The 19,984-nt window shown below is 48.0% G+C and overlaps 1 protein-coding gene across 11 annotated transcripts in view; it reads right to left on the bottom strand.

Moving 5' to 3' along the window:
- The window catches only part of LOC140396152 (contactin-1-like), a 1,065,645-nt gene that overhangs the window by 123,199 nt on the left and 922,462 nt on the right, over positions 1 to 19,984 (bottom strand). For all 11 annotated transcript variants that reach the window (XM_072484363.1, XM_072484362.1, XM_072484364.1 and 8 more), the window contains one exon: positions 761 to 947. In XM_072484363.1, the coding sequence (XP_072340464.1) occupies positions 761 to 947 (187 nt within the window). The remainder of the gene's footprint in view (positions 1 to 760; positions 948 to 19,984) is intronic.

Genomic DNA, 19,984 nt, shown 5'->3' with positions numbered 1-19,984 from the left:
CCCCATAACCCAATAACACCTCCTAACATTTTTGGTCACTGAGTGCAATTTATCATGACCAATCCACCTAACCTGCACGTCTTTGGACTGTGGGAGGAAACTGGAGCACCCGGAGAAAACCCACGCAGACACGGGGAGAACGTGCAGACTCCGCAGCGGGGAATCAAACCTGGGACCCTGGTGCTGTGAAGCCACAGTGCTATCCACTTGTGCTACCGTGCTGCCCTGCCCAGAACTGACCACTGACTTGCTGATACAATGCATCTACTGTCTGGACTTCTCACGAGGAGCTCTGCAGTACATGGTAGAGCCGATGTAAATATTTGTAGCTGTCTGTTGCACCGTGTTGTCATGAGGGGAAAGCATCCTGAGGATATGGGGCCCCTGATGATGCACCCAGCCAATAAGGGTTAGTGCTGGCTGAACAGAGAAATCGTAGAATCATAGAACCCCTAACAGTGTAGAACTCTCTGAAAGAGCACGCCACCTAGGCCCACAACCCCGCCCCAACCCCATAGCTCCCACCTAACCGTTGAACAATAAGAGGCAATTTAGTGTGGCCAATACACCTGACCTGCACATCTTTGGGTTATGGGAGAAAACTGGAGCACCCAGAGGAAACCCACACAGACACGGGAAAAACATGCAAACTCCACACAGACAGTCACTCAACGTTGGAATCGAACCCGGGAGAACAATTGACAGCCGCATCTTCATTACAAACGATTCTAAAATCTCATATCACTGAAGTGATACATACGTGCTTTCATTGTAGTGATTCCAACTTGTTGACTAGAAGGGCCAGCTCCTGCCTTGTTGTAGGCCCTGACTTCCAGAATGTAGCGCGTGTGGGGTTTAAGATCTCGGATTCTTGCTGTCGTGTTAGTTCCAATTGTCCTCACTCGGTGTGCGGCAGCCTCGGTGTCAATGTCCCTTCGGTACCTTATCTACAAAGAGAGCAACCAGTGTTTAAAGCAACTTCTGTATTGGCTCAGTAAATCCAAGCATTAAGCAACAGGGTTGTTCAGTCTGCCAGTGCGGAAGAGGGTAAGGGTGCTACAAATGATCGAGGACGAGGAGAAGGGTGGGTGTAGTGGGGATTTTGGAACCCGCTTCAGTGTCCCAGTTTAAGGGGAGGAGTAAAGTCAGCTAAAATTACCGGCAAACAATAATAATAATCTTTAATGTCACAGTAGGCTGACAAGAACACTGCAATGAAGTTAATGTGAAAAGCCCCTAGTTGCCACATTCCGGCGCCTGTTCGGGTACACAGAGGGAGAATTCAGAATGTCCAATTTACCTAACAGCACGTCTTTCGGGTCTTGTGGGAGGAAACTGGAGCACCCGGTAGAAACGCACGCAGATACAGGGAGAACGTGCAGACTCTGCACAGACAGTGATCCAAGCTGGGAATTGAACCTGGGATCCTGGTGCTGTGAAGCAACAGTGCTAACCACTGTGCTACCATGCCACCCACAATTTCAGCTGCTGATGGCTAAAAAGTGACTCTTGTTGGAAGGGAACGTGTGCCCATTCATTCTTGGACAGCACCAGGCATGGCTATGGTACTTGCTGTTGTTCACACTGAGCCCCAAAGTTCATATAGTAAGTACAGTCGCATGGACAAAAGTGCTGGAAAATATCTGTGGCTCTTGTGCTCTACCTCAGCATGGGTCAATGTATTCAGGAAAATTAGAGGGGAGGAGGTCAGCTTCCCCTGCCCTTACCAAAACCCCCCCACAACAAGAAACATGGTTTAATCTAATCCACTGAGACTGGTGATCCCGAGACACAGGGCTGGGGACCAGGGTTGGAATCCCACTTTGGCAGATGGTGGAAAGTGAATCCAATACACATCTGGAATTAAAAGTCTAACGATGACCGGTAAAACCATTGTTGAGTGTCGTATGGGTGGCACGGTAGCACAGTGGTTAGCACTGTTGCTTCACAGCGCCAGGGACCCGGGTTCGATTCCCAGCTTGGGTCACTGTCTGTGCAGAGTCTGCACGTTCTCCCAGTGTCTGCGTGGGTTTCCTCCGGGTGCTCCGGTTTCCTCCCACAAGTCCTGAAAGACGTGCTGTTAGGTGAATTGGACATTCTGAATTCGCCGGAATATGGGCGATTAGGGGATTATCACAGTCACTTCATTGCAGTGTTAATGTAAGCCTACTTGTGACAATAATAAAGATTATTATTAAAAAAAGCACAGCTGGTTCACTAATGTCCTTTAGGAAAGGAAATCTGCTGTCCTCACCTGGTCTGTCCGACATGTGACTCCAGATCCATAGAAATGTGGCTGACTCTTAAACGCCCCCTGAAATTGTCTAGCAAGCCACTCAGTTGTATCAAACTGTGACAAAGTCAATATAAAGGAAAGACCACCTGATATCAACCTAGGAGTTGGAAATGATAGCGGCAAACTGGTTCCCTGTCGACACTGTAAAGTCCTCTTTACTAACATCTGGGGTGATTGTGCTAAAATTGGAGAGCTGTCTCGCAGACTAGTCAAAGAACAGCCTGGCAGAGACATGCCTTACAGACAATGTCCCAGATGCCGCTATCACTATTCCTGGTATGTTCTGTGTCACCGGCAGGACAGGTGCAGGAGAGGTGCTGGCACAGTGGTATACAGTCAGGGCGGAGATGCTCTGGGAGTCCTCAACATCGACTCTGGACTCCATGAAATCTCATGGCTTCAGGTCAAACGTGGGCAAGGAAGCCTCATGCTGCTTACCGCATACCGTCCACCATCAGCTGATGAATCACGTCCTCCATGTTGAACACCACTTGGAGAAATCACTGAGATGGGTGGCACGGTAGCACAGTGGTTAGCACTGTTGCTTCACAGGACTTTAACCTCTCTAGACCTCTTTGCATTCTCATAGCTTACATTCCTACATATCTTTGCACTGTCAGTAAGTCTAAATACATTACTCTTGGCCTTTGTCTAAATCATTAATGTAGATTCCTTTGCAGTACTTCATTAGTCACAGCCTCCCAACTTGAAAATGTCCTATTTATCTTTACTTTTTGCATCCTGTCCATTAATCAATTCTCAATACATTCTAATATATGAGCCTCAACTCCATGAGCCTTTGTGTTTGCCTTTTGGAATTTATTCCTGTTCACTTGTATCTCGCCAACGTGTTACAGCCTCAAAAAACTCAGGTAAATTTGTCAAACGCAATTTCCTTTTTACAGCTCTAAGTTGCCTCTGCCTGACCATATTGGTACAGTTCGTCAACTCCTGCACCCTTGGGACCGAGGCTGAGCCAAATTTCACATATCAAAGGATTTCAGGTCATGTGGCTTGGGCCGTGGGCAATTTGGGCCAAGCTGGGTCGGATGCGGTCAATGTTCACTTGGAGCATGGGATGGAACGTCACGTGAAGCCAGTAACGAGTCTGCAGCCACACTGTCAACGTAGTGTCTCGCCGAATTGTCCAGGTAAGTTACTTTTTTCAAAGTTTACTCCATTAAATTTAATGCATGGAACATTCTAAAAATGTTCAGTATTCTAGTAGCCAGAGTCTCTAAGTGCATTAAGAGTCCAGCATTTTCCCAATAACTGACGTCAGTCAGTCAAAGTGACCTGCAGCTCAGTGCTTTCTCTCTACCTCCTTTCTGACATTGCAGTGTTTAATGTGCTAACCTCCACTGTGGATTATAGTTTCTTTTCTTCATAAAGTTCTGTGCCTTGTAGAAATTAATAGGCTCAAATTAAAATGGTGCGTGCAATATTTCTGTCGAAGTTTCTGATCGATATGAAGTTGTTAGTAGGGCAGAATATAACCAGGAAACTACAGTACATCTGTTCTGCTGCTATTTTCATAATTCCCAAACAAATAAATTGGCACTTGGTTCAGATAAAATCTCAAATATTTTGCTCACCCAGCCATGCTTTGCATAATTTATAATAAAAATGTCAGAGATGTACAAAAGCCTGTTTCGGGGAACAATACATGAAGGCCCACGGGTAGTACTCTTGAAATGTAGGCTGGACGTGGTAGAATTGGACAACAGCCAGTCTCAGGCACCAAGAACAAAGCTGAAGATGACTACCCCAGGCGGACCCAAGATTATGAGGCCCACAGAGATGAGCAACAAGATGTTCATGTCTGGAAAAAGAACGGCAATGCAATGCAACGGTATGTGTTATCATTTTCGATATGGAAATGAGAGCAACACAGAACAGCAATACCTGGAATGTGTAAATATTGAGTACAATGAATCGAGTATACTTTGTCAAAATAGCCTTTTGTTTTGTGCAGTGCAGCAGGAGGCCATCCGGCCTATCGAGTCGGCACCAACCTTTTGAATGAACACTCTGCCCATGCCCACTTCTAACTATCCCCATAACAGAATCTGCACATCCCTGGACACTGAAGGGCAATTTAGCATGGGCAATCCGCACATCTTTGGACTGTTGGAGGAAACCGGAGCACCCGGAGGAAACCCACACAGACACGGAGAGTACGCAAAAACCCCACGGAGACAGTGACCCGAGGCTGGAATTGAACCCAGGTCCCTGGCACTGAGGCAGCAGTGCTAAATAACCACTGTGTCAATGTGAATGAGATATATGTGGGTTTCCCTTCAAATGTGAGTTATTGAAAAAAGTCAAATGAATGAATATCACACCACATTGCAATTCTTAATTGACACTGTTAATAGGTTTCAGAGGCCAAATTACAGCAGAACAGGGGAACAGAGACTGGAGCAGATGATCAACAATCCTCGTAGAAACATCTGACAGCACATGATCAGGGGATAGTGAAATTAATCGGAAGATAAATTAAGGAAGGTGTTGATTCTCAGAGGTTTCAGGGTTGCACAGGCCTCCTGGTACATCCCAGAATCACAGATTTGTTACCCGCATGTGGCCCACTGTCTCTGCACTGGCTCTCCAAACGAGCGTCATGACTTAGTGCCATTCCCCTTCCTTTCCCCCACACCCCCAAGGAGTACAGTCCTAACCGCGCCAATCTACGTTCATAACAAAAGTTTTTCACTCTTGGAACCATTCTTGTGAACCTCTTCTGCACTCTCTCCAATGGGGCCACATCCTTCCTATAGTGTGGCGCCCAGAACTGTACACAATATTCCAGCTGAGGTCTAACTGGTGTCATGTATAAGTTCAGCATAATTTCCTTGCTCTTGTATCCTTTGCCCCTATTAATAACTCCCCAAATACTATGGACGAGACCTTCTGGCTGTTTACACCAGCGGGATCTTCTGGTCCTGCCGGTGGAGCACACTTGCTACAGGTTTCCCAGTGATGTGGTGTGAATTCAATGGGAGATCCCATTGACAGCGGCGGGATCAGAAAGTCCCGCTGGCGGGCTGCTTCCGCCGCTGGAAAACACACAGCGGGTTGCTCAGAAAATCCCGCCAATTTTCTCTCAATGTTGTTCCTACCAAAATGCATCACTTCACACTTCTCCACATTGAATTCATCTGCCACCTAGCTGCCCAGTCCAACAACTTGTCTATGACCTTTGAAGTTCTACACTGTCCTCTTCACGGTTTACAATATTTACATATTTTGCATCATCCACAAACTTTGAAATTGTCCCCTGTGCACAAGATCTATATTACTAATATATATCAGGAAAAGCAAGAGATTCAATACCGACCTCTAGGGAATATCACTACAAACTTCTTCCAGTCCAAAAATTATCCAATAACCATTGTGATGTTCTTTGTTGGGTCTATCAGGATGCTCAGCGAATGTAGTGTTAACAAAGAACATCAAGCTGAGTTATTGAACAAAGCTGATTTATTTTACACTACTAAATTAAAGATTCTAACCTGTCAACAAGAAATAAGTTAATCAATAAAACAATACGATATCTCTTACAACAGAACTCGATGCTATACACCACGGGCTGGATTCTCTGCCGGCAGAATGCTCTGTTTTGCCGGCAGTCCGGGGGTTTCCCGGCAGCGTGGGGCTCCCCACAATGGGAAACCCCTCTGACCTGCTGGCATAACGGAGCATCCTGCCGGTGTGCTGAAACATAAATGTGGCGTGGCTCGGTGGGGCGGAGAATGCAGCAGCCCCATATCTCTCTAACGCCTGACAACCTTCTCCCAGAAGTCACTTGATATTAATGCCACTGCTCCTTATCGCCATCTGGCGGTGAGAAGTATTATTAACTTATTGTTAACTCCTTGTATACCTTACAATACACATATTGTTACAACCATCTCTCTCTGCTTCCTATTATTCAGTCAATTTTGTATCCGTGTTGCTACTGTTCCTTTTATTCCAATGGCTATAACATACCTCACACATCTGTTGTCTGGCAAAGGCTAGAATTGGAGTTGATCTCTGTGGTAAACACCACTAGTAACACATTGCATGGTACTGCCCATGTATTACAGCTACCACAGTAAATCCCAGTCTGCTGGCTCCTCCCAGCAGGAGGTGTATAAAAGGGTATGTTCTCCTGCGCTGCTCCCAGCAGCAGGAGGCACAACATCTTGTGCAATAAAGCCTCGACTGTTTCACCATTCTCATCTCGTGGTAATTGATGGTACATCAATTTATTGCACATGATTTTAAAAGATGAACATCTTAATCAAGCCTGATCGCCTGGAGCTGAGCCCTCACGCAGCCAACGCCACGTCCACCTTCGACCACTGGCTAACCTGCTTCGAAGGCTACCTCAGAGCAGCCACTGAAGACCTCTCGGACCCACAGAAGCTCCAAGTCCTCTACTCACGGGTGAGCCCTGAAACTTTCCCCCTCATCCGGGACGCGCCCACCTACACAGAAGCGATGACGCTACAAACGGGACATTACATTAAGTCGGTGAATCAAGTGTACACCAGGCACCTCCTGGCCACGAGATGGCAACTACCAGGGGAGACTCTGGATGATTTCTTTAGGGCTCTACAGATTCTCGGTAGGAACTGTGACTGCCAGGCAATTTTGGCAGTCCAACACACTGAACTATTAATCAGAGAAACTTATGTCATGGGCATGAAGTCTACGTAGGTTCGCCAGCGACTATTGGAAGGGGGTACGCTCGATCTTGCAGAGTCGGCAGCTTGCTAATTCATTAGAAGTGGCCTCCCTAATCTGGAGGCCTACACCTCCGACCACGCGGCACCCTCGTGGGCATTGTGGGCCTCACCAGCTGCCGACTCGAACTCACCACAAGCTTGCGCTGCGCGGCAGCCAGCCAAATCCGGAGGGCCCAAATGTTATTTTTGTAGCCAGAGCAACCGTCCAAGGCAGCGCTGCCGGCACGGAGCGCGACCTGCAACGGCGGGGGGGGGGGGGGGGGGGGAGAGAAGGGCCACTTTGTTTCCGTTTGTCAGGCCCGGTTGGTCGCCACTTTTTCTAGGCCCGGCATTGCTACACCCCCCACGTGTGATCCAGGGGCGCCACCATCTTCTCCACCACAAGCCACGTGCGGCCCGTGGGCGCCGCCATCTTTGATGCTGCCTGCCATGTGCGCCCTGTGGGCGCCGCCATCTTCGGCACCATTTTGGACTGCGCCTCAGGACCCCTGCTCGTCTGGCCGTTCGCTGCCCACTGATACCTCCGCCACCGCTGATCAGCCCGTGACCTCCCAACATCTGCCACAGCTCGCCTCCATCAGTCTCGGCCCCGCAACCTCGCGACCGCTACGACGACGGTGAAAATCAACGGTGCGAGACGACCTGCCTCTTTGACTCCGGGAGCACAGAGGCTTTCATCCACCCTGCTACGGTAAGGCGCTGCTCCCTCCCGGTACTCCCCGTCACCCAGAAAATCTCCCTGACATCCGGTTTCCATTCCGTGGGTACTGTGTCGCGACCCTCACCGTTCAGGGCATAGAGTTCAGCAACTTCAGGCTCTATGTCCTCCCGCACCTCTGAGCTGCCCTGTTACTAGGTCTTGATTTTCAATGCCACCTCCAAAGCCTTACTTTGAAATTCGGCGGACCCCTGCCCCCCTTAACGTCTGTGGCCTCACGACCCTTAAGGTCGATCCACCTTCACTGTTTGCAAATCTCACTCCGGACTGCAAGCCCATCGCCACTAGGAGCAGACAGTACAGTGCGCAGGACAGAACCTTGATCAGGTCGGAGGTCCAACGGCTTCTGCGCGAGAAACTCATTGAGGCCAGTAACAGTCCCTGGAGAGCTCAAGTAGTGGTAGTGAAGACTGGGGAGAAGCACAGGATGGTCATTGACTACAGTCAGAACATCAACCGGTATACGCAGCTCGACGTGTACCCCCTCCCACGCATATCTGACATGGTCAATCAGATTGCGCAGCATCGAGTCTTCTCCACAGTAGACTTGAAGTCCGCCTACCACCAGCTTCCCATCCGCCTGGAGGACCGCCAGTACACTGCCTTCGAAGCAGATGGCCGCCTCTATCATTTCCTCAGAGTTCCCTTCGGCGTCACCAATGGTCTCGGTCTTCCAGCGAGAGTTGGACCGAATGGTTGACCAGTACGGGCTGCGGGCCACGTTCCCGTACCTAGATAATGTCACCATCTGCGGCCATGATCAGCAGGACCACAACACAAACCTCCAAAAATTCCTCCATACCGCCAAACTCCTTAACCTCACCTACATTAAGGAGAAATGAGTGTTCCTTGGCTCCATAGTGGAAAATGGAGTCCTATGGCCCAACCCCGACCGCATGCTCCTGGAACTACTTCTCTCCCACTGCCCCAAGGCCCTGAAACGATGCCTGGGGTTTTTCTCATATTACGCCAGTGGGTCCCTAATTATGCGGACAAGGCCCGCCCACTCATCAAGTCCACTGTTTTTCCCCTGACGGTTGAGGCCCGCCAGGCCTTCAACCACATCAAGACGGACATCGCCAAGGCCACGATGCACGCAGTCGATGAGACCCTCCCCTTTCAGGTGGAGAGCGCTGCATCGGACGTAGCTCTGGCCGCCACCCTCAACCAGGCGGCAGACCCGTGGCTTTCTTTTCCCACACCCGCCATGCTTCCGAAATTCGGCACTCCTCTGTCGAAAAGGAGCCCCAGGCCATTGTGGAAGCTGTGCGACATTGGCGGCATTACCTGGCCAGCAGGAGATTCACTCTCCTCACTGACCAACAGTCGGTTGCCTTCATGTTTAACAATACGCAGCGGGGCAAGATCAAAAATGACAAGATCTTGAGCTGGAGGATCGAGCTCTCCACCTATAACTATGAGATCTTGTATCGCCTGGGGAAGCTCAATGAGCCCCCTGATGCTCTGTCCTGCGGTACATGTGCCAGCGCACAAGTGGACCGACTCCAGGCTCTCCACAATGACCTCTGCCACCCGGGGGTCACCCGGTTCTTCTATTTTGTCAAGGCTCGCAACCTGCCCTACTCCATTGAGGAGGTCAGGACCGTAACCAGAGACTGCCAGCCGCACTTCGACAGGCCAGATAGAGCGCACCTGGTGAAGGCCTCCCACCCCTTTGAGTGCCTCAGCATGGACTTCAAAGGGCCCCGCCCCTCTGCCGACCGCAACGTGTACTTCCTCAACGTAATTGATGAGTACTCCCGGTTCCCTTTCGCCATCCCATACACCGACATGACTTCCGCCACGGTCATCAAAGCCCTGCACAGCATCTTCACTCTGTTCGGTTTCCCCACCTACATCCACAGCGACTGGGGATCCTCCTTCATGAGTGATGAGCTGCGTCAGTTCCTGCTCAGCAAGGGCATCTCCTCGAGCAGGACGACCAGCTACAACCCCCGGGGAAACGGGCTGGTGGAGAGGGAGAATGGGATGGTCTGGAAGGCCGTCCAGCTGGCCCTTCGGTCTAGAAATCTCCCGGTCTCCCGCGGGCAGTAGGTCCTCCCCGATGTGCTCCACTCCATCCGGTCGCTCCTGTGCACCGCCACTAATGAGACCCCTCACGAACGTGTGTTTGCCTTCCCCAGGAAGTCCACCTCCGGGGTCTCACTCCCAACATGGCTGACAGTTCCTGGACCCGTCCTTCTCCGGAAGCATGTGCTGAGCCATAAATCGGACCCCTTGGTTGAGAAAGTCCACCTCCTCCATGCAAACCCTCAGTACGCCTACATGGCAACCCCAACGGGCGACAGGACACAGTTTCCCTCTGGGACCTGCCACCCGCTGGGTCCCCACCCACAACCCCCGACCTGACACCGCTCCTTCCCCCCCGGTTGCCTCATTCACCCCTGCGCCACACACCCTCCCACCACCGAAGCTCACCGCAGCCCCCACCCCAGCAGGATCTGTCCCCTCAATGAATCCACTAAGGGGTGACGAAGACGAGGACAACACGCTCCCGGAGTCGCAGGTGACCACGCCGGCGCCCACATCACCACCAGGTCTGAGGCGATCGCAGCGGAGGGTCAGAGCCCCCGACAGACTCAATGTGTAATGCTTTTCTTCACCCCCGCTGGACTCTTTTTTTAAACAGGGGGTGAATGTGGTAAACACCGCCAGTAACACATTGCATGTATTACGGTACTGCCCATGTATTACAGATACCACAGTAAATCCCAGCCTGCTGGCTCCTCCCAGCAGGTGGGGTATAAAAGTGTATGCTCTCCTGCGCTGCTCCTATTCTGGTTCCAGCTGCAGGAGGCTCAACATCTTGTGCAATAAAGCCTCGATTGTTTCACCATTCTCGTCTCGTGGTAACTGACGGTACATCAATCTCAAAGGCTGCGAGGGCTGGAGAAAGCTCGAAAGAGAGGAAGTTGTAAGAGGGATTTGAAAACAAGAATGAGGATTTTAAAATTGAGGTGTTGTTTGATGGGGAGGCAGTGAAGGTCTGTAACTACTGGGATGATAGATGAATGAGACTTGGAGCGAGTTGATACAAGTAGCAAGAGTTTGGATGAGTGGAAGTTCACGTAAGGTGCAGATGGGAGATTTGCTGGGAGAGCAATGGAATAGTCAAACCCAGAGGGAACAGAGTTCTGAATGAAGATTTCAGCAATAGATGAGCTGGGGGAAAGTCGCTGTCAAGCTATGTTGCAGTGGTGGAAATAAACATTCTTGGTAAATTGGGAGAGATATGTTGCCGGAAACTCAACTTCAGGTCAAACAAAATGCCAGGTTACAATCCGTTTCGCTCAACTCCAGACAGTTATCAGAGGTCGACACGGTGGAGAGGGAATAAAATTAGTGGCTGCCGCCAATGATATTGGGGTAAATTTTCCAGTCCTGCCCGCTGCCGGGATAGTTGCAGATGGGATGGAAAATTTGACAGACCATTTGAAGGTCCGTGGACCTTGGGTGGGAATTACCAGTCTCTGGGCAGGCAGGACTGGAACATCCCGCCCAATGGTTTGAATCTTCCCAATATTTGGCGACAGGAAGTCATTGCTGATCTTATATCAAATGTCGGGCAAGCGGTGTGACGCTAGAGAGGCAGTTGAGGGGGGTGAAAAGAGGTGATAGTAAGTGACGTCAGTATACATGTGAAAACTTATGCGATTTTGGATGATATCGCTGAGGGTCAGCGAGAGTCAAGAATAGATCAATGAACAAAAGGTTGCATTTTGTGCATAATTCTGTCTTTTGGTACTTTTCTTTTATTCGTTTATGGGATGTGGGTGTCGCAGGCATTTATTGCCGATCCCTAATTGCCCTTGAGGGGGCTGTTAAGAGTCACCCACATTGCTGTGGGTCTGGAGTCACATGTTGGCCAGACCAGGTAAGGATGGCAGGTTTTCTTCCCTACAGGACATGAGTGAATCAGATGGGTTGATCTGACAATCAACAATGGTTTCATGGTCATCATTAGACTTTTTTAATTCCAGAAATTTTATTGAGTTTAAATTCCATCACCTGCCATGGTGGGATTTGAACCCAGGTCTCCAGATCATTACCCTGGGTCTCTGGATTACTAGACCTGCAACAATACCAATATGCCACTGCCTCCCCTATCAAGCTAAAACTACATGTAGTTTATAGTTAGATGCACTTTCCCAATAACAAGTGTTATAGGGGCTTTTCACAGTAACTTCATTGCAGTGTTAATGTACGTCTACTTGTGACAGTAAAGATTATTACTTGTTTGGCTGTGCAGTGCCTTAAAAGGTGTCAAACAAATGTAAGTTCTTTCTCTGAGTGTACTCACAAATTCTTTGGCAATATTACAAAGGGTTCAGTCCTGTATCTGCCTCCAGGGAATGAATTCACACACAACCAAACAGTTGGGAGGTCTGTTTAGGGTTAAATTAACATGATGATACTCACATCTGACACATAGATCACATCGCTCACAGAAGATACATACATCACAATTCCTCCCTCCAGATGACTTTTTAAAAAAAACTTGCAATCTGCAGAACAATGGTTTCTCTCTTCAACTTAGTTGAAAAGTCATGACATCACCTCCTCCACGGCCCATCTCTCACTCCATTCTTCTGACAACATATGGTCTCAGGTTGTACAGAAAATGCTGTTTTAGGGTTAAATGAAGCAGTTTGGGAGCTGCCCATTTTTCTTATTTCTTTTACTCCTGGGGGAGCTTCAAAAGGTGTCAGGGGATTCTCTCAAAACCACGCTTTGGGTTCACTCGTACTTCTGAGGCCAATAAGAGAGCTTTTGTGGGGCAATGAGGAAGTAACCCAGATGAGATTGTTATTATCAGGCCAAAGAATGATTTCAGATGCATTGGCCGATCCCCGGGGGGAGGCGCGAATCCCACCCTGCCGCCCAGACACCAGCTGCCCTATTCTCCGGCACCCTTTTTGCGGGGGCCGGCGGGATTCCCGCCATGCCGGTCGGGGCCATTGGCAGCGGCCCCCCCGGCGATTCCCAGGCCCTGATGGGCCGAGTGGCCATAAGGTTTTGCCCAGTTCCACCGCCGTGAATTACTCACCTCACACACGGCGGGACCTGGCAGGTGCACGTGCGGGGGCAGAGGGGAGGGGGGGTGGGGTGGAGTGAGATCCGACCCCGGGGTGGCCCCATGGTGGCCTGGCCTACCGATCTGCGGGCGGGCTGGTTCCGTCGGGGGCCTTCTTTCCTCTGCGCCGGCCCCCTGTAAGGCTCCGGGGGCCGGCGCGGAGGAAAGAAGGCCATATTGCACGGGGGCCGGCGCGGAGAAGGGAACCCCCTGCGCATGCACGGAAATACGCCGCCCGTTCTGTGCATGTGCGGAAATACGCCGACTGGTCCGCGCATGCGCGAGATCACGCCGGCCGTTCCGCACATGCGCAAACACGCGTCGGGCATTCGGCGCTGCCTGGAACTGCATGGACGACTCCGCTGGCAACCTCGCCCTCTAGAAAGGTGAGAATTCCTCATTTTCAGGGGCCGTTGACGCCAGAGTCTTTGCTGCCGGTTTTCCCACTGGAGTGGGGACATAGCCCCATTTTTAGAGAATCCTGCCTATTATTCCTGAAGGATTGAGTGCTTGTTATTATCTGTATCATTTAAATAGTTGCATTAAGCAAACCATACATCGTCTTTGCTTATTCTGCTTCGATCATTTGCGATCAATCTATCCCGTGCGGAATAGCTAACCCACACATTGGCAGAGTGTTTGTTCCACTGCCTTTCTAAGTGTAGGAGATGGTTGAAGAGCTCCAGCAATATCCTGTAAGTTAAATGCAGATCGTGCATTTATTAAAAAAAGATTTTTATTCAGTAATGTGAGTGAGGGGTTAGTGCTGGGGAATTGAACTGTTTCCGCTTCAGGTTTATATCTCATCAAGTATGACCAAGTCAGATAGAGCAGAGAAAATCTCCCATCCCTCTACCTCAACAATGTGCCCAGCACCCACTATCGCAACAACGTGACATGTGTTTTCCATTTGCCAGACCAGGCCATTGATCTGAGAGAGATGGCTAAGAAATGCTAAATTGAGGGCCATTCTCTGAGTTATGAGCCCTTTCAGGCTTGGAATTGGATTGAAACCCCTGATGCTTATTTCACACAGGTCAGCCAACAGACAGAGAAGTCCTTTACCCAGAGGTCAAAGGCCTTACCTTACTGTATCATCTGCTTCTCAACGTAAGGGTTTCTGTTTGACTGCTGGCCTGACCATGAGCCTCTCGGTTCATAAGGAGCGGGCTCATCTATTGGAGTATCTGTCTGAAGCCCAGAAAAGAATGAGTTTTGCTGCATTCCCAATAGAACTCAAGGGATGAATTACATATTGGGCTGGATTCTCCATTCCCCCAGTCGCGTGTTCCTTCGTGGCGCACCATTCACTGGCAGTGGATTCTACCTTCCCGCCACTTGTCAAGGGGATTTCCCATTGAAGCCACCCCACTGGGAAACCTGCTACCAGCGGGAACAGAGAATTCCAACGGCCGGGTAATTCTGGCCATTGTCTTCAAAGCAGTAAGATGCTGTAGAGGCAACAACACCAGTTGCCCGGGGGCCAAAATAATAGGCCGTGCTGAAATTCTGACCAGTGTTGTCAGGCATGTTTTGGCTTGACTTCAACTTGTTGGGAGACAACTACTGAGAGAAAGCTGACCGTACAAGTGCTTCATTGTCTGCGCTCACCCTGTCTGTGAGGAGAAGCTTTGAGCAGTGGAAACAATAGAGAACCACTGGAGCAGTTAAGTGAACATTCTGGATCAGCACATATAGCGTCAGCCCACTGCCTCAGTGAAGCAACTTGCCCATAGTAGTGGCTTCAACACAGTGTATTCCTGTACACCAGAGTACCGCTTATCCTTGTGGAAACTCCTTAAACAAATTCTTAGAACTGCCGCAACAAATGACAAGTTCAAGCATCTCTTTTCCTACCAGCGAATGGGAAGGTGGAACTCATATCAGAGTGCGATCAATTCTTGTGGCACACAAGTCACAGGTGGGATTTATCTGCCATTTACTACACCCATTTTTCTCCCCAGCGGACGTCTGCTCTAACCCATAATGGTTCCATTATGCTTTCCAGACTGTTTCAAAACATGAAATATTAATGTTTAAGTTGGACCGCAATGTATTACTGCAGTGGATTATCACAATAGCCTGTTTTTAATTTCAAACACTGCTGAAATATTACGATGAATTATGATTCCACAGTCTAACTTCTTACAATTTAACTGTTATCTATAGCGCCATTGTTACATGATTTTGATATCATTCATGCTAATGGATGAGTTACTTTAGCTTTATAATATACACTAGTTTGTAATATTTCCTGAGATCTATCATCTAAATAAGAAAAAGCTGCAAAGACTGTGATGCTGTTGTATGATTCCAGATTCCTTCACTAGCTGTTGTGCATTAGGGCCAATAAAGAGATCCAGCTTTTTGGGGGTCTAGTTGGTTGATTCAAATTACTTCTTATGATGGTATCTTAACCCCTTGATTAGATTTTCTGCCTTTTTCCCCCTGCCACAGTTTTTGAGTCTTTTATTCATTTAGGATAGCAACAAATCTAGTCAAAAGGGATCCATTCAGGCTATTATGAGCTAGTAACTACAAATATAAAGCAGCTCATTAAGAAAGGAATCCACCATCCACAGGCACATGGAAACATAGAAACTAGGTGCAGGAATAGGCCATTCGGCCCTCCAAACCTGCACCACCATTCAATATGATCATGCAAATTCAGTATCCCAGTCCCGTTTTCTCTCCAAACTCCTAGATCCCTTTAGCCGCAAGGGCCAGGTCCAGCTCCCTCTTGAATATATCCAACAAACTGGCCCCAACAGCTTTCTGTGGTAGAGAATTCCACAAGTTCATAACTCTCTGAGAGATGCCTGACAACACTGGGAGAATTTCATCTCAGTCCTGAATGGCTTACCCTTTATTCTTAGGCTATGATCCCCTAGTTCTGGATGACCCCATCATCGGGAACATTCTTCCCGCTTCTAGCCTGTCCAGTCCTATCAGGATTTTATATGGTTCTATGTGATCCCCTCTCATTCTTCTAAACTCCAGTGAGTACAAGCCCAGTTGCTCAAGTCTTTCTTCATATGACAGTCCTACCATCTCGTGAATTAGTCTGGTGAACCTTCGCTGGACACCCTCAATAGCAAGAATGCTCTTCCTCAAACTAAGGGACCAAAAATGCACACCATATTCAAGACATGGCCTCACCAAGGCCCTGTATAACTGCAGCAAAACATCCCTACTCCTACACTCAAATCCTCTCGCTATGAAGGCCAGCATGCCATTAGCTTTCCTCACCGCCTGCTGTACCTGCATGGCAACTTTCAGCGACTGTTTCACCATGGCTCCCAGGTTTCGTTACACTTCCCCTTTTCCTAAACTGCCACCATTCCGATAATAATCTGTCTTCCTGTTTTAGCCACCAAAGTGGAAAGCCTCATGTTTATCCATATCATATTGCATTTTCCAATTTTTTACCCACTTAGCCAGCCTGTCCAGGTCACCCTGCAGCCTCTTTGCATCCTTCTCACAGCAGACACTGCCAGCCAGCTTAGTGTCGTCTGCAAATTTGGAGATATTGTATGCAATTCCTTCATCCAAATCATTAATGTGCATTGTGAACACTGGGGTCCCAGCACTGAACCATGCAGTACCCCACTAGTCACTGCCCACCACTCTGAAAAGGACCCGGTTATTCCCACTCTCTGCTTCCTGGCTGCCAACCGGTTCTCTATCCAGGTCAATTACATTACCTCCGATACCATGTGCTTTAATTTTGTTCACTAATTTCTTGTGTGGGACCTTGCCAAAAGCCTTTTGAAAGTCCAGATACACAACATCCACTGGTTCACCCTTGTCCACTCTACTGGTCACACCCTCAAAAAATTCCAGGTTTGTCAAGCATGATTTCCCGTTAGTGAATCCATGCTGATGACTTGGATCTATGCTGTCCCCATGTTCCAAATGCTCAGTTATTTCATCCCTAATAATTGACTCCAGCATTTTCCCCACTCGCGATGTCAGGTAAACTGATCTATAATTCCCCGTTTTCTCTCTCCCTCAGTTTTTAAAAAGTGGGGTTACATTAGCTACCCTCCACTCCATTGGAACTCTTCCAGAGTCTCTTGAATGCTGGAAAATGATCACAATGCATCCACTATTTTTAGGGTCACTTCCTTAAGTACTTTTGGATGCAGAGCATCAGGTCCTGGGGACTTTTTGGGTTTTAATGTCGTCAATTTCCTTAATACAAGTTCCTGACTAATAAGGATTTCCTTAAGTTCCTCCTTCATGCTAGGCCCTCTGTCCCCTAGCATTTCCGGAAGGTTATTTGTGTCCTCTTTAGTGAAGACAGATCCAAAGTATTTGTCCGCCGTCTCTTTGTTGCCCATTATGAATTACCTGATTCTAACTGTAAGGGACCTACATTTGTCTTTACCAGTCTTTTTCTCTTCACATATCTATAGAAGCTTTTGCAGTCAGTTTTTATGTTTTCTGCAAGCTTACTCTCATGTTCTATTTTCCCCTTCCGAATTAAACCCTTTGTCCTCCTCTGCTGAATTTTAAATTTCTCCCAATCCTCAGGCTTGCAGCTTTTTCTGGCCAATTTCTATGCCTCCTCATTGGCTTTAACACTGCCCTGATTTCCCTTGTTAGCCATGGTTGAGCTACCTCCCCTGACTTACTCTTGCGCCAGACAGGGATGTACAATTGTTGAAGTTCATCCATGTGTTCTTTAAATGTCTGCCATTGCCTATCCAGCGTCAACCCCTTAAGTATCCTTTGCTAGCTTATCCTAGTCAATGCACATCTCATACCATCAAAGTTCGCTTTCTTTAAGTTCAGGACCCTAGTCTCAGACTTAACTGTGTCACTCTCCATCTTAATGAAGAATTCTACCATTGAGTCTCTCCATTTACCACAAAGTCACTCCATTTATTATCGCACTTTTGCCACTGAGGAACAAGATTGTCATATTCAACACATCTTCTACCTCTGCAAATCTGGCAGTGGGGTCATAAAATCAAAGGGCAATAAAAATCCAGTAATTAAAAAGATAAAAACAAAATGAGGCTTAATCAGCAACCAAATGTAGTTATAAAAAAAAAAAATTTAGAGTACCCAATTATTATTTATCCAATTAAGAGGCAATTTAGCGTGGCCAATCAACCTAACCTGCAATTTTTTGGGTTGTGGGGGTGAAACCCATGCAGACACGGGGAGAATGTGTAAACTCCACATGGACAGTGATCCAGGGCCAGGATTTGAACCCAGGTCCTCAGTGCTAACCACTTCACCACATGCCTTCTCCAAAATGTAGTTTAATAGGACTCCCTGCTAAAACTCAAAATACAAATTTGCTAAGGCAATCAAAATTGCTGCCTGCACTGGAACCATTTCATTTAAAAGTACTATTTATTCCCTCTCCTTATCTCAGAGAGACTTTTTGAATATATTTATTCACCTCTCTGCTCCACTGAGAAATGCATTACATGACGAGATTCTCAGCTGTCAAGGACAGGAAGAAAGCCAGTCCAATCCTCATTCCGAACATTCAGCCACCAGTGTAATAATTCTCCATTTATATAGTGTACTTTACCACCTCGGAATATCTCAAACTTTTTCACAGCCACTGAAGTGCTTCTTCAAAACTGTGATCACAGTTTTAATACAGGGAACAGAACAGCCCATTTGCAAACAGCAAGATTCCACAAACAACAATGTGTTTGGGACCAAGTAATTTTTCTGAGTGACTTTCTCAAATTATAAATATTGATCAGTTCACACAGAGATCTTCCTTCCACTGCTTCTAAAATACTGCCATGGGATCCTTTGCGTCTATTTGAGGGAGCCGACAAGCTGATTTAGCGCCTCACTGAGAGGTGGTACTTACGACACTGGAGTGTTTCTGTTGTCAAGTCTCTGGGATTTGAACCCATAACTTATCAAAGGCTACAAATTGAACCATGACCAATAACTCACTGAAGTATTATTGGCCTCCCAAAACAAAGATTAGGCTTGCCTCACTGTCCCCAGTGGTCAACTTGCCATTGTCCAGGCTTATGCGTGAAAAGTAGCCACTTGGGTGTGAGGTATAAATAGATCCCAGTACTTTAGTTATTATTCTTCATTGAGCAGCATGTGAGAGATTTTGCAATCAAAAGCAGGAAGAAATCCTTGGATCCTTATTCTCCATCAAGTTGCCAACATTTTGTTTTTGAAACTGATGTGACTGCCCATTTATGGCCTCGGGAAAGAAAACTTTGTCAAGACCAGGATTTCTTCAGCAGCCCTGTGTCAGTCTTCTGGTTTCAACACATGGAAATTCTTAAGACAGCCCTAATACTGAAATTTATGAGTAAAACAGCAGTGGAACATTTGGAACAGGAGGAAGCCATTCTACCGGCCCCTCCCTGCCCCTCTCCCACCCCTCCCCACTGTTCAATTAGATCATAGTTGATCTGGCTTTCACTTGATTCTCCCACCTCTACTCCTTATCTCTTTACCTTACAAATAGCGATCCATCTCGGTCTGGAAAGTTCCAACTGACCTACCTTCCAAAGATGGGATTTTCGGGCCCTTCCCACCAGCAGGATCTTCCAGTCCCGTCAAAGTTCCCAGCGGCGGGGCTGGCGAACCATGCCAAAAGCCACAGACTTTGGCGGGAGTGGAAGACCCCGCGCGGGGTCCAAATGATCCCTGCATCTGCCATGGAAAGACCCACTGCGGGAGGGGGATGAGAGGGGGTGGGGGGGAGCAGAATCCTAGCCCAAGTCTTTTAGGGAGAGAACTTCAAATTTCTACTAGCCTCTGAGTGAAAAAATGCTTCAAGATTTTTCTGCAAGCTCTAATGTTACATTGTCTCCCCATTGGAGAAAACGGTTTCTCTCTACCCACCCTATACCACTCTAATGTACACACGCTACACAAAGATGAACTGGCATCTTGTGATTCAGAGTTTGGATTCTTTTTATTATGACGTCCGACTGCCCAGATTCTGCATGATGTCAACACAATGTGACAAAACCAGATTGCAAACATCATGACCTTCATCGAGTCCCATTGATTTAAATTTGGGTTGGCAGCAAAGCTAAGTGGCAGGAATAACAATTTCATTTGAGCAGAATTGCAGCCTTCATCCATGCTTCTAAAGCGCCCTGAGTCCTCTCCCGCACTCAGGTTTTGCA

Source organism: Scyliorhinus torazame, chromosome 19, assembly GCF_047496885.1.
Source record: "Scyliorhinus torazame isolate Kashiwa2021f chromosome 19, sScyTor2.1, whole genome shotgun sequence".
NCBI classification, from domain to species: domain Eukaryota; kingdom Metazoa; phylum Chordata; class Chondrichthyes; order Carcharhiniformes; family Scyliorhinidae; genus Scyliorhinus; species Scyliorhinus torazame.
The sequence above is the reverse complement of the archived record's forward strand: the minus strand, read 5'-3'. Positions and strand labels throughout refer to the sequence as shown.